The 18,913-nt window shown below is 34.4% G+C and overlaps 1 protein-coding gene across 1 annotated transcript; it reads left to right on the forward strand.

Annotated features, from left to right (window-relative positions):
- The first annotated feature begins 2,294 nt into the window (after positions 1 to 2,294).
- Positions 2,295 to 2,855, forward strand: LOC133037095 (uncharacterized mitochondrial protein AtMg00810-like). The gene has a single exon (XM_061113912.1). It carries the CDS (start codon positions 2,295 to 2,297, stop codon positions 2,853 to 2,855), a length of 561 nt encoding a protein of 186 aa, XP_060969895.1.
- Positions 2,856 to 18,913: the final 16,058 nt, after the last annotated feature.

Raw genomic sequence — 18,913 nt, forward strand, 5'->3', positions numbered from 1 at the left:
TTTGTTTAACTAATGTGCTTTTTGTACCTGATTTTCAGTTTAACCTCTTGTTGGTTACTTCTATTGTTCAAGATCTAAAATATTCCGTACTATTCTCACATTCTAGTTATTCTATTCAAGACACGAGTTGGAATCTACAGATTGGAATTGCTAATCGCGTTGGACAACTTTTCTTTCTCCAACAAGAAAATAGTGCTACTTGTAATTCTAGCATATCTTGTAATGATGTACACAAATGGCATTTACGCCTTGGACATCCCTCTTTATAGATTACCAAATCCTTGAATAAAATTCTTCATTTTAATGATTCTGACTCATCTTTGTCTCCTTGTCATGTATGTCATTTAGCTAAGCAAAAAAGGCTATCTTTTAATTCAACTAATAACATGGCTCCTACTACTTTTGACTTAATTCATTTGGATATTTGGGGTCCTTTTCACAAAACCAACATAGAAGGTTATCGATATTTTCTTACTATTGTTGATGATCATGCTAGATTTACTTAGGTTTATATGCTTAAAAATAAATCTGATGTCAACATTATTATACCTCAATTTTATGCTTATATACTCAATCAATTTTCCATTTCTATTAAAGGCATGTGATGTGATAATGCGAAAGGACTAAACTTGTCATCTTTTTTTTACAATTAAAGGCATTCTTCCTAATCATTCTTGTGTAGAAAGACCACAACAAAATTCTGTTGTTAAACGCAAGCATCAACATATTGAATGCCACCCGCTCTCTTGCTTTTCAATCTCGTTTATCTCTTGGGTATTGGAGTTATTTTATTAATACCGCGGTTTACTTGTTAAATCGCACACCATCTGTTTTACTTAACATTCAGTCTTCTTTTGAGTTGTTGTATAATAGGTTACCCTCTTATGATTATCTCCGTACCTTTGGTTGCCTTGCTTATGCTTCCACCTTGGACAACTCAAGGCATAAATTTTCTCCGAGATCTTGGGCTTGTGCATTCATTGGATACTCGGTTGGTATGAAAGCTTATACTCTACTTGACCTTGAAACACATCAAATATTTCACTCTAGAGATGTCATTTTTTATGAACATATTTTTCCTCTTAAAAATACATGTTCTAATGATAACATTGATGCGTTTTTTTCTAACACTAATGGCTCATTTAGTGGTCTTTTGCAGGCCCCTTTCAAAGTTGCGGCACCCCGGCCTATACACCCTTCACCACTGCCCCACCATGTGGCCACTCCAGCCACTACCCGTGCAGACATCCAGCCACCACCCGAGGTTATTCCAGCCTCTCGAAGTGGCCCCAATGTCACCAAAAAGTCTAGATGGACGATCATCCGTCCACCTCATCTCTGACTACATTTGTGAGTTTTTTACCTCACATCCCATTTCAAATTTCATCTCTTATGACAAATTTTCTCCTAAGTTTTGTGCTGCCATTTTAAGTGCCTATTTGGTTTTTGAACCAACTTCTTATTCCCAAGCTTCTAAATTTCCCATATGGGTTAAAGTTATGGATACAGAAATTGTTGCACTTATAGCCAATAAAACTTGGACAATTGTCTCTCTTCCTGCTGGCCACCATTTCATTAGCTGCAAATGGGTATATAAAATAAAATATAATGCCCACGGTGAAACTAAAAGGTTTAAAGCTCGCTTAGTAGCTAAAGGGTACTCCCAGTAATTTGGGATATATTACCTTGAAACTTTTGCTCCTGTAGCAAAGTTTAATACCCTCAAAGTCCTCCTTGCTCTTGCTGCCATTAATAATTGGCAACTATATCAAATGGACATCAATAATGCTTTCCTCCATGGTGATCTCAATGAGAAAGTTTATATGGCACTTCCCCCCAGTTACAAACACCAAGGAGACCTATCTCCCAATGTTGTATGCAAATTACATAAAAGCATCTATGACCTCAAACAAGCCTCCTCAAAATGGTATGTCAAACTTAGTTCTACTTTGATAAGTGAAGGATTCAAACAATCCTCTTCAGATCACTCTCTTTTTATTAGATCTTCTAACAATATTTTTCTTGCTGTCTTAGTTTATGTTGATGACATTTTAATCGCTAGTAATACTTCTAGTGATGCTGAATTGTTTAAAAGACAGCTTGACTCCAAATTTAAACTCAAAGATCTTGGTCCTTTGAGGTTCTTTCTTGGACTAGAGGTTGGGTGATCCACCAATGGTATTTTGGTCTCCCAAAGACCATTTATTTTTCAACTTTTAAATGATACATGTTATATTGGTGCCAAACTCGTCTCCACCCTGATGGAACCAAACACACATCTCAGTAAGGACATAATGGAGTTACTTTTTGATCCTACCACTTATAGAAGTTTGATTGGAAAACTCATTTACAAAACTATAACTAGACCTGATATTTCTTATACTGTTAATAGGTTTATTCAATTCTGTTCGGCTCCGCGGCATCCTCATCTCCATGCCGCTCAATGCATCCTCCAATATTTGAAGGGCTTCTCAGGCCAAGGATTGTTTTTCCACTGCACTCATTCTACACAACTCAAAGCTTATACCGAGAGTAACTTGTCTGTTAATGAGGTACAACTTAAAGTTTTTTCTGATGCTGACTGGGGTGCTTGCCCCGATACTAGACGTTCTGTCACAGGTTATTGCATCTTTTTGGGAGACTCTTTAATTTCTTGGAAATCCAAGAAACAAAACACGATTTCACGTTCTTCCGTTGAGGCCGAATACTGCGCCATGGCTAATACTACTTGCAAGATACTATGGTTACTCGCCTTGTTGAAAGACTTTAGGATCTCTCATCCGCATCTAGTCCTCATGAATTGCGACAATAAAGCTGCTATTCATATTTCCGAAAACCCAGTCTTTCATGAATAGACCAAACATGTCGACATTGACTGCCATATCATCCGTGAAAGGGTACAAAGTGGCCAGTTGAAGCTTTTTCGTGTCAACACCAAACGCAACCTTACCAACCTTCTCACCAAGTCTCTTTTTACATCTCATTTCAAGGATTTATTTTCCAAGATGAATATTACAAACTTGTACATTCCATCTTGAGGGGGCATATTAAATATTAAATAAATATTTTATGTTTGGATATAGAGATAAGGTTATTCTTAGTTGGGTTTGGTGTGTATTCTAAGGTTGGATATCCCTCTATATAAATCACTTTACTGTGTACATTTATTATTATTCAAGATAATAAAATCACATTTTACTAATAGTATTGGTGACATTTTTGTTTGTTAAGTGTCTCAAAACCTTGTTTCTTCCACATTATTCTTAGTACTTTTTGTTCATACTATTTTATTAAATAATAAGTAATAGTATATTTAGATAAAACATTAGTATGTATTAATTATTATGACCATAAATTTTAATATAATGTGATTTGTTTTTTTTTTTTTGGAAAGTATGAATCTTATTATTTAATAGAGATTTTTACACTAACGGTATGTTTGGTTTATAGAAATGGGAATTGTAATGGTAATCAATATGTTCATTACTTTATTTGTTTTTCTTTTTTAAATTTTGTAATTCATTACATTGTATTACATTGTATGAAGTAATCCTTATTACAATGAAAAACCATTGTAATGGTCATTACAATTACAATCCATTACAAAATTAATATAATATTATAATAAAAATATAATAAAAGAAATTTAAAAATCTATTTTACCTTTTATTTAAATATTTTATAATTCAAAAAATAAAAGTAATAGGGATATTTTGGTCAATATACATTTTTTTCCATTACATTTCCCACGGCAAACCAAACACAATAATTTTGATTACAATACTCATTCCAACAACAAATCAAATATTGTAATTAATTACAATTACGATTCTTATTCCATTACATTACTATTATCATTATCATTACATTTTTATTACACCAAATCAAACATCACCTAAGTGTTATATTTGACTATTTTTTATATTTTTAATGCTTATCAGTTTTACAAAATTATTTTTACCTTTTTAAGTTGGGCATTTTACATAAATGTATACATTTTCTTAAATAATTACAAAAAATGTGCAAAAAAACACAATTTTAAAAATGTACACATTCGAAAACATATTTACAAAAATTCAAACAAATTCTTAATTAAATTATAATAGATATATTAATAAGTCAACTTACTATATTTAGATTTGTATAACTATTTTCATGACTAATTTATATAGTATTAATGAGTAAGCTTACTAATTACATAAAATTGTAAATTAATAATTACAAAACATAATAAGATACTAATAATAAATAATAAAATTTGTATTTATCATACAAATCACGTCAACAACATAAATGATATATTTTTAAAATTCAAAACATATATAATCATAATTTTTTGATTAACTATGGTGGCGTTTGGTAACACTTTTTTAATTAGTTTTTTGTTTTTAAAAGTAGAAAAGTGAAAATATTTTTTAAAAACATGTTCTATAAAACTGTTTTTACTTTTCAATTTTATAATTAGAAATCAACATTTTAAAAGCAAAAAAAATCACTTTCAATATTTTTTTAAACAGTTTTTTTTCTTAATCAATCTTTTAGATTACGACCAGACCCGGACCCAAATCCCCTCCCTACGGCCCTGGCGCTAAACCCGGCTTTTGACTTGAACCCGAATCCGACCCCGGACCTAGACCCGACTTAAATAAAATCAAAAAATAAAAATAAAAATAAACTTTACAGAACACACTTTTGTTTTCTGTTTTTAAAATTGAAAAACAAAAGTGGTTATAGAACGCATTTTTATTTTTAAAAAATAAATTTTTTAAAAACAAAAATTTTACTTTCATTTTGTGATTAAAAAAATTAAAAAACAAAAGTGTTACCAAACGACACCTATGTCTAATATCATTATTAGCTGATTTTTAAAAATCTTAATTTCCACTTATCTACAATTTATATTATATTTTTTCTAATTAAATAATATTTGAAATTTATAAAGTTATGTTTGTTTGTTTATTTTTTAATGTAAGAAGTGTTTTTCAATAGATAAATTCGTTCACTAACTCATTAGAAAATAATTAACATATAGAAACAATAGAAAAAAATATATTTATTTTAGTATAATATAAATATTAGATATGTCTATTTTTATGTTTATAATTATAATGAACATATCAATAATATAAAATATTTTGTATGTATATATGTGTTTATTTTATTTTCTATTAGTTAAACATACTAATTTAATAAACAAAATAATAATATTCACATAGGTTTATTATATTACTCTATGCGTGTTATGTTTATTTTTTTAGTAATTTTTTATAAAATAAATAATATATATAAAAAAAAATTGTTTATCTTTTTCTTTTGTTTTTGTTTATTGTGTCCTGTTTATTTTTTTTAATTAAATAATATTTAGAGTTTATAAAGTTATATTTGTTTATTTATTTTTTGATGTAAGAATTATATTTAATTCGTTTACTTACTCATTAGAAAATAATGAATATATAGAAACAATAAAAAGAAAATATATTTATTTTAGTATAGTATAAATTGGCTATGTCTATTTTTATATTTACAATTATAATAAACATACTAATAATATAAAATACTTTGTGTATATATGTTTATTTTGTTTTCTATTTATTAAACCTACTAATTTAATAAACAAAATAATAATATTCACATATGTTTATTATATCACTATGCGTGTCATGTTTATTTTTAGTAATTTTAAGCATTGGTTTATATTTATATACATTAATGTTTATAATTTTGATATTGTATTTTATTGAAAAAAACTTATTAAATTATAATAATTCATACTAAAATAGATAATAAATATTTTTTCTTTAATAAAAAAAATATATTTAATTTGTTTATTTTTCTAAAACTGTTTATTATTTATTTAATTAATTTTACAGAATTCTTTGTTTTGAATTTTAATAAACACGTTTTATTATTAATAATTTTTAAAACATTAATATAATAAACACAAGGATAAAATATTACAAAATAATATTGGGAATATACTCATTTAGTATCCTATCTTTTCTCTTAAAACACATTTGATACCTTGTGTTTTCAATAATACTTATTTAGTACCTTATATTTTGAAATAATACATATTTGGTACCCTAAAGTAAAATTTAATCAATAAAATTTTATTAATTTGACCAAACGGTTGTCAGTTATATGTAATTAAATAATTAAATTTGAATCTAAAATTTGTAAAATTGAAGATAATTTAATTATATTGATAAAATTTTATCAAAAAATTTTGAGTTTAGGGTACCAAATATGTATGTTTTTAAAATACAGGGTATCAAATAAATATTATTGAAAATACAGGGTACCAAACTTGTATTTAAATAAAACATAGTGTACCAAATATGTATACACCAGAAATATTAATTACAGTTTTCTATTTATGGTAATTAGTTTAATTATTAATGATTTATATTATTTAATGATTAAAATGTATTGTTTTATGTAATAAATTTTCAAAATGTATAAGTTTTTCAAATAATTTTTTTTGCACATTTTTTGTAATTATTTTATTTTTGTTGTACATTTATGAAAAAAGCCCTTTTAAGTTTCAAAAATGATTAAAATTACAAAAATACTATATTAATGATGTCAGCACATCATTTGGTTTTCCTCATTTCTCTGAGAATTGCTAAAATGCATCATTAGTACTTAGCACCCCTCCTTATTCCGCTATTGGTGTAATTAAACATGTCTCATATAATTTAAGAAAATAACTTTTAAGGAATATCGCTAACCAATCGTAGGGTGCCACCTATGAAAGGTTTTGGGCATCACTGGTACTCAATAGTAATGCTCCCATTTCTCTATCACACATATTCTCTCTCTAATTATCCATAACTATTTTTATTTTTCTTTTCTTCCCAGTTTTCTATCTATGTTCTTTCCACAATTTTTCTGTTGAAATCGAAGCTCTCAAGCCCTAAAAATCACATTAAAACAACTGTTTAAAATAAAAACCAATAGAACACTAAAAGAACAATCAAAAAACGATTTAAAAATAAGAAACATAAAACCTTTCTACAACAAAAAATGAGAACAAAAACACCAAATATCGTAAAAAAACACATTTAAAACTAAAAAACAACTAATAAGAAAACCCAAAATGAAAAACAGTAACAATATATAGTTTGGTTTTATAGGGCAAAAAATAAACTAATAGCAAAAATAGAACAAAAAAAACTAAAAAATAACATAAAATGAAATACCTAAACAAATACACACAAAAATATGAAAATACTTAAAAACCATGAATACAAACAGATAAAACATAAACAAAAATATAAAAAAAAAATGATGATTTTAACTTAAAAAAAATAAAAGAAAAAAATGCGAAAGAATATACAAACCTTGGGTTTAACTTTAGGCTTCGATTCCACATCAGGAATTTCATCATCGAAGTCAGAATTGGAGGGAACTTAAAACATTATGGACAAAAAAAATTTAAAACACACAACAAAAACCAAAAACCAAACAACAAGAAAAAAAAACTAAAAAAATAAAAATAAAAAAATAACAGTAGACAACTTACATCCTTAACAGATTTCGAAGTTTTGGTTCTTTTTGCCTTAGGAGCTTCAACCTTAGCTGGAAGAGGTCTTTTTTTAGAACCAGAAGGCTTAGCAACTTCAACCATTCCCTTTTTCGCAATGTCTTTCAAACCCATTTTAGGATCACCTTTAGAGGACTTCGAAGGAGGTTTCTTAGGACTTTTTGAAATTTTTTTAGCAGGTGAAGGGGACTTGGAACCCGTCCTAGTGGTGGTCATTTATAGGAAAGAAAACAAAACAAAAGAGGAAAAACGAAATGCAGTTATGGGGGCTCTGCCTTGTCCCTGTCTTCTTCCCTCGCTTTCGAAGGGTTCCCGTTTTCTGGGATTGAGGTGATCGCCTCTGCCATGGACGAAATACTGAAGAAAACCCACAATCTTCAGGTCACGGATGAAGATGAAGAATGGGAAGTGGATAAAAGCTTGTCAATCACTGTTTCAAAATTCAATTTGAGAGGCCGCCTCTATACTAACTCAGAACACAGTAGGGGATTTCTCAAGAAAGTGTTGGGAGGGATATGGAGATTGAAGGATGTCGAATGGAATATCAAGATCAAAGAAAAGTTCGAAACATGTCTTTTCTTAACTTTTACATTTGCATCTGAATCAATTCAAAGCAGAATATTAACTACAATGCCATGGTATTTATCTAATGGGGTGCTAATCTTGGGCAAAATGGAGAATTCTAATGAATCTTGGAAGAATGATTTAACTAGCTTTCCTATATGGGGTCGGGCATGGGGAGTTTCGATTAATCTTTTGACTACAAACAACACAGTTCGAATGGTAGCCAAGGCAGGGGAAGTTATTACAGTGCAAAATTCAGATATCTCCAAAATGGTAGCAGATAGCTTTTTCCGATTCTGAATCTGGATGTCTATCAACAAACCCATATGTCCAGGTTTTCCCCTCCCCTGTAGCGGACAAAAGAAGTGGATAACATTCCAATATGAAGAATTACCTTTCATGTGTTTTAAGCGTGGAAGAATTGGGCATAGCCATAAAGACTGTCACCAAGATCCAATCATGATTCAGGAGGAAGGCACGGAGGGTACTGCTGCGTATGGAAAATGGTTAAAGGTTAGAAATGGGATCCGAGAAGGCATACAAGGTGATAGATATGGAATGGGAAAGAATAGTGCTATAGAAGATACTATGAAGCAACCGACAACCACCATTGGAAGGGCTACTACTGTTTCTTCTTCTCCTTCTCTAGTTACTATGGGAGATGTAAGAATAGGGAGTATGAATGGGACAGATAGCAGAGAAACTAATCAAGGCAAGATACAACAGTTTTTAGAAGGGGGGTCAATGCATTCATCAATGGATTCTGGTTTGAAGGCATGGGACATAGGTAAAGAGGAAACCCAGGGTAGGAGTGATGATGGAAGTCGGGGAAAACGTCGAATTGTGGAAGACTATGGAGACTCAGGCTACGGGAAGCTGAAAAATTCGGCCACGGTCTTATCCAAAGAAATTCAGGATCAAGATCTCTATAACATCCAGTTTCCTACGCACAAGAAGCCCTTATATTGGATGGATCTACGCCCTTTGTAGTGGGAAGCTGTTCGAAAAACATTGCAAAATAAAATAGAAGGAAGGTGGCAGTGAAGAAAGACTCCAAGGCTAGAAAAGGGAAGTTGGAAAACAAAGTGGCTAGCATTTCTCCTATGGGGGATTCGGTAGGCACTCAGATCATGGAAGAGGCACACCCTGAAACTCAGGGTCGCCTATAGCCATGAATATTTTATAATGGAACGCCCAAGGGTTGGGGAACCCTTTGACGGTGCGTTCCTTAACTTCCCTAGTGAATCAATACAATCCTAAAATGGTCTTCATTTCTGAATCGAAGATTGGTAATGTTCGTGCATAATCATTGAGAGTCAAGTTGGGGTTTGTTGGTTGCTTTACGGTTGAAGCTCGTGGGAAAAGTGGGGGTCTCATTTTACTATGGTCCATGGATGTAGAAACCCATGTGCAGTCCTTTTCTCCTTTCCATATCGATTCTTTCGTTAGAATTGAGGATGGTCAATGGTGGCGGTTTACTGGCTTCTATGGCGACCCGGATCCTAGTCAACGATTTCACTCTTGGAAGCTTTTGAAAAGAATTAGTCGAATGTACTCCGGACCATGGGCTGTAGAAGGGGATTTTAATGAAATTGTGAGCCAAAGAGAGAAAAAGGGAGGCCTCCCTAAACCGAGTTACCTCATTAACAATTTCAGGAAGGCTTTGGATAGTTGTCATTTGCGAGATGTGGGGTATGAGGGAAGTGATTATACATGGTGCAATGGTAGAAAAAATGATCTTATCTTTGAAAGGCTCGATCGGGTTTGTGGTAATTCAAATTGGTTTGACATGTTCCCTTCAACGAAAGTTCGTCATTTGGATCGTACAAACTCGGATCATTGCCCTCTTCTCCTTATGGGCTATGACCCCAACTTAAAGATGCATAATACGACTAGATGGCGAACTAGATTCCACTTTGAGAGTCTTGGGCTGAAGATGAAGAGTGTTCAAACATTGTGCACTCGGTTTGGCATCAAAACAAGCAGATTTCGAACACTAGGGAGTTAAAGACTCGACTGAGTAATTGTGGGGTGGCCCTTCAACAATGGAATAAGACAAAGAAGCGAGAGATGACAAGGCACTTAAAGGAATATGAAGATAAAATTTCTTTACTGTCCCGAAGTACTAATGCAATGGATTGGCAACAAATACAGGAATTGGAAAGGAAACAAAATGTTTGGCTTGACAAAGAGGAGAAATTTTGGAAGCAATGGAGTAGAGCGTTATGGCTGAAAGAAGGGGACAAGAACACAAAGTTTTTCCATAGGAAGGTGAGTAATAGGAAAGCAAAGAATACCATCCAAGGATTGATAGATAATCGGCTTCAGTGGGTCACGGGGAATCGAAACATAGGTAGGGTGGCGTGTGACTATTTCAAGCAGTTATTCACTTCTAATCCAACTACTAAGGAGGAGTTAGAAGATTTCCAAAGAATTATTCCAAACCGTATCTCCCGAGCTACAAAAGACTACTTGTTGGAGCCTTTCACCATGGAAGAGGTTTTCAAGGCAATGCGAGACATTCATCCCCAAAAAGCTCCAGGCAGTGACGGGTTGCCTGGCCTCTTTTACAGGAAGTATTGGTCAACGATTGGAGCTGAAGTGTCAAAAGTGTGCTTAGGAATTCTCAATGAAGGGATGCAAGTAAAGGACATTAATAACACACTCATTTGCCTCATTCCTAAGATCTCAAAGCCAACCTGAATGTTAGAATTTCGACCAATAAGCCTATGCAATGTGATCTATAAAATAGTGGCAAAATGCCTTGCTGGCCGAATGAAGACAAGTATGCATCAAGTAATTTCGGAGGAACAAAGTGCCTTTGTGGGGGGTAGGCTCATTCAAGATAATGCAATAATTGGGTTTGAAAGCCTCCATTGTATGAGGACAAAAAGGTTTGGGAATGGAAGGAAAATGGCTTTGAAGTTGGATATGTCCAAGGCCTATGATAGAGTGGAATGGAACTTTTTACGAACAATGATGAGGGGTTTGGGATACGAGGAACAGTGGATAGAAAAAATCATGAAATGTGTGGAAAGTGTTGCCTTCTCGGTCCTCATCAATGGTGAGAAAATTGGGAATTTCCAACCTACCCGGGGTCTTCGCCAAGGTGACTCGCTATCCCTATATCTTTTTCTTCTTTGTTCGGAAGGTCTTTCTTGCCTTATTCGTGAAGCTGAAAGGGTTGGAAGAATTAATGGGATTCAATTCGGGAGAGATAGAATCAAAGTTTTGCATTTATTCTTTGCAGATGACAGCTTTGTTTTCCTTGATGCAAAGGAGACTGAATGCGATACTATGAAGAATATCTTGCAGCAATATTCAAGGCTTTCGGGTCAACAAGTAAATCTAGAGAAATCTGAAGTGAGCATGGGGCAGGATTTGGCTAATAGGCTGGGGGTTCGGCTTGTGTCAAACCATGCTAAGTACTTGGGGCTTCCGAGTTTTGTGGGGAGAAGGAAACAAGAGGTCTTTGAAGTAATTAAAGAGAAAGTTTGGAGCAAGCTTAAAGGATGGAAGTCTTCGATGTTCTCTCAAGCCGGAAAGGAAATATTAATCAAAGTCGTGATACAAGCTATTCCGAGCTATACCATGAGCTGCTTCCGTCTTCCAAAAAAGCTCATAAAGAATCTCCATTCCTTGGCTGCTAATTTCTGGTGGGGAGATACAAAAGATCATAAGAAACTCCATTGGAGTACGTGGGATAAGTTATGTAGACCTAAGGAGGAGGGAGGTCTTGGATTTCGAAGCCTAACTGAGTTCAACCAAGCTCTTTTGACCAAACAAGGGTGGATGCTTCTTCATAATCCTCAATCTCTTCTTACCCGGGTTTTGAAGAATAGTTACTATCCTAATACTTCTTTTATGAAAGCAGGTTGTCCTACGGGAGCTTCTTGTGTTTGGAAGGGAATTTGTTGGAGCAGAAAAATACTGAAGGAAGGGGCTAGATGGAGGGTTGGAAATGGTAGAGAGATAAATGTGTTGGAGGATAAATGGCTCCCGCGACCACATGGGGCTACTCTTTCTCAATTTCCCAGACTTCCATCCCAAACCAAGCTTCATAAGTTTATAACTTGGGATGGGAATTGGAACATGGGGGAGATCACTAATCATTTTCACAAAGATGACATCCCTTGGATACAAGGAATCCCCATAGATTTATATATGGAAGACACTCTAGTTTGGCCATTCACCCCTAATGGTCAATATATTGTTAAAAGTGGGTATAGGGTTGGAAGGGAGATGAAGCTTAATCCTACTAGATGTTCTAACATGGCAGAGATTCAGAATTGGTGGAAAATTTTATGGAGTTTACAACTTCCTCCTCGGATGAAGCTTTTTGGATGGAGAGTGTGCCACAACTGGTTGCCTGCAAAGACCAACTTGAAGCACAAAGGTATGGATATTTATACTCGGTGTGATCTGTGTGGAAGGTATGATGAGACTCTTACCCATGCATTATGGAGTTGTGATAAAATTAAAAACATGTGGAAACTTCTTCCTTGGTACAAAAAATGTTCAAGCCTGGGAGAAGGATCTATGTTTGATATTTTGATGGCTGTTGAGCAGTAAGTTAACAGGTCTGAGTTTGAAGATACCGTTAAAGTTCTTTGGGCAATCTAGGAAAATCGAAACAGGAAGTGGAATCATCTCCCAAGTATGAACGGACAGCAGCTGATCAATTGGCTCTTCTCTGCTTATCCGAAGGCTACCACAGCTGAGACTATTGCTATTCAAAGGAGGCATGTGTTCCCCCCAATCAGAAACATTGGATTCCTCCTACAAGTGGTTGCATTTGTGTAAATAGCGACGCAGTTGTCCTAGACAATGTTGTTGGTGTGGGGCTCAAGTTCATCTGGAGAAAGGCGGATGGCCAACTCCTCTCTGTTGGGATGATTTATATGCACAACATATGTTCAGTAAAGATGGCTGAAGCTTGGACTATTTTGGAAGCTCTGAAGACACCGCCAGCTGCTGAGACAAACCAGATTGAAATCCAAACGGATTGCAGGATGTTGGTGGAGGAAATCAAAGACCAGGGGAAAAGATTCACCGCTGAAAGCAACATTATTCACAAGATCCACAATGTGCTGGAAACTTTTACTAGTGTCAATATTATTCATGTAAAAAGAACCAATAATGAATGTGCAAATTTGTTAGCTAGGAAATGTCTAGATGACAAAACCACCCAGTTTTTTGACAATTCTTTTCCGGATTGGTTAGCCAATTTTTGTAAGGCTGATCATCCGGTTGTGGTGTAGTCCGTTTTGGTTCTAATAAATTTTATTTCAAAAAATTAAAAAAGAAATGCAGTTATGGAAAAGATGGGAGATCGTGACTGAAATGGGAGGTTGGAAATTAATGGGTTAGGGCAGAAGAGTTGAGGACAGTTTGATGTTCGTGGGTTATAGAAAGAGAAAAAAACACGCAGAAAAGAGAAAAAAAATGAAAAACGTAAAAAAGAGAAGAAGAAGAAGGGAAAGATGTCGTGTAATGGAGGAAAAAAAGTATGACATCAGCATGCATAGGTAAATTTGTAATTAACAAACTTTTTAAAATTTAAAAATAAAAAATAAATTTTTAAAAAAAGTTCAATTAACCGTACATAATCATAAATGTTAAAAAATGACCAATTTTTTTTTTTTTGGGAAAAGGTCTGTTATTATAAATGCAAAGAGTCTTTCACAACAACAGAGACAATGGCAGGGGGAATATCCTCATACCACATACAATCATTATCCATCACTAAGGCTTGCTTAGCCAAGCCATGAGCAGCTTGGTTAGAATCTCTACGAACATGAGGGACACAAACATCAGGGAAAAAGGATAATTAATTTTTAACATCTAAAATAAGGTCATTAAAACAAAGTGTTTTAGATGATAAACCATTGAGAGCAGAGACCACCATCAAACAATGTGATTCCACAATATCAATAGGCAGGTGCTGGTTTTTTGCCCATATAAGACTATGGTAAATAGCTTTGGCCTCCATTTCATGAGCTTTGAAATTTCCTACCATTGGTTTGGAAAGTGCAGCCTGAACATGACCATTTGAATCTCTGACAATAGCTCCCAACCCCATTCGATTACTTGCTGAAAGAACAGCAACATCAACGTTTAATTTCAACTGACCCTGAGGAGGAGCTTGCCATGGCTGATGAGGAGCTACTGATGGTCTTAGGTTAGGTGTCGAAAGAGAAGTCTGAACCTGCTGAAAATTGCAGAGATAAACCAGTGCTTTTGCACAAATTGCAGGTGGTTTTTGAGGCATTTTATCATGTAAAATATTGTTTCTATCAAACCAAATAAACCACATGATGCATAGAATCTTTTCCATATCATATTTGGTATGAATTGTTGACAGAAACATAATAAAATCCCCATCTTTCATTCGACTAGCAGCTTGAAAATCAAATGAAAATCTGAAGAGCGCCAAACTGCTTTAGCATGTTTGCAACTAAACAAAGCATGCCCCACCGATTCCCAAGCATTGGAACATAAGCTACATGCTGCTGAAGTAATAACTTTGCGCTGAAATAAGGCAGCAGCACAAGGTAATGAATTCTGAAGAATTCTCCAGCCAAATATCTTTACCTTGGAAGGAAGATTGAGATTCCAGAACTCACTCCACCAGGAAGAATTTGAACCAGATGTTGTAGATATACCTTGGTCCTCCAAAGAGCAAGCAAAGTGATGGCCCGATTGGAATGTGTAATCTCTAGTATTATTGTAATTCCACACCCAGTAGTCCTCAGTAGCAGAACTTGACAAAGGAATTGTGAGAATGTTGTCAATATCTACTACTGAAAAATCCCTTTGAAGTGATTGTAAATGCCATTCATAATCTGAAGTAATATAATCTGAGACTTTATTATGAGGCAATCCACAATAAAAAACTGGTGTGAACTTAGATTTCCCTGGGATCCAAGGATCAGAACAACATAAAATGTGCCTACCAGTACCCACTTTCATCCTCAACCCTTTAGCCAGCAACTCACGCCACCAACAAATGCCTTGCCAAGTAAGTGAAGAATAGTTAGGCTTATTGGCAGTCATAAAATCACTGGTTGGAAAGTATCTTGCTTTTAGAATCTGTGACAGCAAAGAAGTTGGATTATTAAAGATCATCCAAGCTTGTTTAGCAAGCAACGCTTGATTAAAATGGATATAGGAACGAAATCCCAATCCTCCTTCCATCTTTGTCTTACAAAGGAATTTCCATTTCTTCCAATGAGTCTTTTTCTTATCATCTGTTGAACCCCACCAAAATTGTGCCATCATTGTGTCTAACTGAGTACAGAAACTCTTTGAAAGTTTAAAACAACTCATGGCATAAGTTGGGATTGATTGAACCACAACTTTCAAAAGAATCTCCTTGCCTCCAATTGAGAATAATTTGTCATTCCAAGCATGTAAGAGTTTCCAAATCCTCTCCTTAATATCAGCAAATAGATGTTTCTTATCTTGTTCATAATAGGCAGGAAGACCTAAATACCTTTCATGACATTCACTCGCTGGCATACCCAAGATTTGGCTGAAAGATCTTTTAATAGCATCAGGAGTATTTGGTGAAAAGGACAATACCGATTTGTCCTCATTGAGAAGTTGTCCAGAAGCCCGATGATAGATATCCAATGCTCTTTTAATAACACAACAAGAACGATCATTAGCTTGACAAAAGAGTAAACTATCATCAGCAAAGAAGAGGTGTGTGATAGATGGTGCACTTCTAGAAATTGATAGGCCTTGAAGCCGTCCAATAGCCTCCTCATATTTTAAAAGCCTTGAAAGACCTTCAGAACATATCAGAAATAAGTATGGAGATAAAGGATCGCCTTGACGAAGTCCACGCTCAGGAATAACCGAACCTTTAATTTCACCATTGACAAGGAATGAGAATGAGGTGGTATGTAGACAAGTCATAATGAGTGTAATCCAACGAATGTTAAAACCCATTTTACCCATAACAACAGCCAAGTAGGACCATTCCACACGATCAAATGCTTTACTCATATCAAGTTTGAGTGCGGCATATCCCTTAGTTCCTCTCTTTCTATTCTTCAAACTATGAACCATCTCAAAGGCCACTAATACATTATCCGTAATCAATCTATTAGGGAGAAAAGCACTCTGAGTTTCGGAGATAACATATGGGAGAACATGTTTCAGCCGTAGGACTATCATCTTGGAAATCAACTTATAGACCACATTACACAAACTAATCGGTCTGAAGTCTTTCATGGTCTTTGGCTTTTTAATTTTTGGAATGAGAGTGATTAGAGTCTTGTTAAAAGCAACTGGATTTCCACCATTATTTAAAACATCCAAAACAACTTAGGAAACCAATGGACCCACAGTATCCCAATTGTGTTGATAGAACATAGCAGACATCCCATCAATGCCAGGACTCTTATCCGCACCCATAGATTGCAATGCTGTAAGAACATCTTCCTTAGTGAAATCTTGTAAGAGAAAGTCATTGTGTGCATCTGTTATTGTAGTTGGAATAGTTGAGAGAACATGAGACAAGGCCCAGTGATCCTCATCTGAAGCTTTGAAGAGTGTTGCAAAATATTGAGTGATAACAGTGGCAATTTCTTTCCTGGAATAAACATATTGTCCAGCAGCATTCTGTAGTTTGTTGATTCGATTGTTGGACTTTCGAGAGGAAGCTTTGGCATGAAAAAACTTTGTGTTACGATCCCCGGATTGTAGCCAGTCTACCCGAGATCTCTGCTGCCAATATTGCTCCTCATTGGCCAAAAGCTCATCCAAGATTGCTTCAGCTGATTGCACATTAGTTGAAAAACTACTATCTGGTGTGACACTAGAATTCAGTTGTTGCACTCTGGTTTGTGCCTCTTTAATATCACGTTTCATGTGTCCAAATTTACCAATGTGCCATTGTTGCAAGGAAGCAGTACAACTCTGTAAACTACCAGATAATTGTGTGAAAATGTCTTCATTAAGTTGCTGGTTTTGCTTCCAATTTGCATCAATAATAGCCGCACTTTCTGCATCATTTAACCAGATCCGTTCGAACCGAAACCTTGACTTTCTTTTCTCTGTAGCCAATTGATTAGAGAAATTAATCTCAACCAATATTGCTCTATGGTCAGAGCCATAATAATCAAGGTGTGTGACAGAAGGCTTGGTAAGAGTGTCAATCCAAACAGTATTCACAAAGCACCAATCCTAGGGGTGAGCAAAAAATCCAAGAAACCGACCAAACCGAGTAAACCGACCGTCCGAACACCGAAAAAACCGATACCGAAAAAACTGAAAACTGAAAAAACTGCCTTCGGTTAAAACCGCTTTAATATGGTCGGTTTTAGTGTCAATCGCAAACCGACCGATTAAACCGAGAACCGACCGAACATATATATTATATGTAATATATATTATTTTTGTACATATTTAATATACAATTTTATTAATCTAAGTTTACTTATATCTTTTTTATTTAAAGTCTCAATTATTTATTATTTTATTTTATTATAATTTGATGCATTTACATATTATATACACACATTTATAAAATAATACTAGTTTTTTAATATAACTCATTACCATATTAGTAGCACAAATAATTTGAACAAATTTAAAAAAGTTTATTTTACATTATTTATTTAACTAAGAAAGTTTTATTTTTAAATTATATGATATTTGATACAATACTTTAATTTTTTAGTTTTCAAATAATTATAAAAAATTTTAAAACTTATTTTTTTTTTTAAAAAAAATGAAGTTCGGTTCCGTGGATTAAAACGGTCGGTTTTTTTATATTTTTATAATGGTCGGTCGGTTTTCGGATTAGAACCATAAAAACCGAAAACCGAATTTTGGATTTTTTTTGTGTAAAAAACCGACCAAGCCGACCGTTGCTCACCTCTAACCAATCCAATCTTTCCTTAAGAGCAGCATGATTTTTCCTACTTCTAGACCAAGTAAAATCATCACCAAAAAAAGGCAATTCATTCAAACAACATTGATCCAAAGTAGTTCTAAAAGCACTCATTTGTGCGTCAGGTCTTAAAGGTCCCCCATTTTTATGAGAGTGAGAGAAAATTTCATTAAGATCACCAAGCACCATCCAAGGATCAAGAGGAGAAACATCATGTAATCGTTTAATTAGTGTCCAAGTGTGCAATTTATTTTCAGTTTCCGGAAAACCATAGACAAGAGATAAGTGCCATCGGGGTCCATCATCACACGATAAATAACAGTCAAAATAATTTATATTCATTGAAAGAAGAGTTACATCCACAATATCCTTCCACAACAACATGATTCCACCCTTCAACCCCGTCCTAGGAACTTCTAACCCATTATTGAAATTCAAAGATTGCTTAAAACGAGTAAGAGAATGAAAAGTAACCTTTGTTTCCATGAGAAACAAAACATGGGGAGTTTGCTCTTTGACAAGCAAACGCAAACGACAGAATGCACTCGAATTCCCTAAACTCCGTGCATTCCAACTAATGATTTTCATGGCAAGGCGCGGGATTGCTGAGCAATCACCGCGGAGTTGTCATCAGCTTCAGTTGAATCTACCCCAGCAGCAGCAGAAACTGACTGAATTGGATCAAGTTCTTCTGACAAGGAAGAAACCATGGCAGCTTGGTTGGCTCGACATCGTTTAAGAGTTTGTCTCATTGAATTGGTGTCATAATGTCGCTTATAGGTACGGTTTGGTGAAGCATTCTCCTGTCCTCCGAGATTTGTCATTGTAGTGTGCAAAATAGGTGGGGACACAGAGGAGATTGTGGGGGCAGTAGCAGTGGTAGACTGGGAAGGAAATGT

This window comes from Cannabis sativa, chromosome 4 (genome assembly GCF_029168945.1).
Source record: "Cannabis sativa cultivar Pink pepper isolate KNU-18-1 chromosome 4, ASM2916894v1, whole genome shotgun sequence".
In the NCBI taxonomy this organism is placed as follows: domain Eukaryota; kingdom Viridiplantae; phylum Streptophyta; class Magnoliopsida; order Rosales; family Cannabaceae; genus Cannabis; species Cannabis sativa.

Excerpts from the sequence above, each read along its gene's own strand:
- LOC133037095 (XM_061113912.1), top strand. The coding sequence starts at position 2,295 with ATGGAGTTACTTTTTGATCCTACCACTTATAGAAGTTTGATTGGAAAA.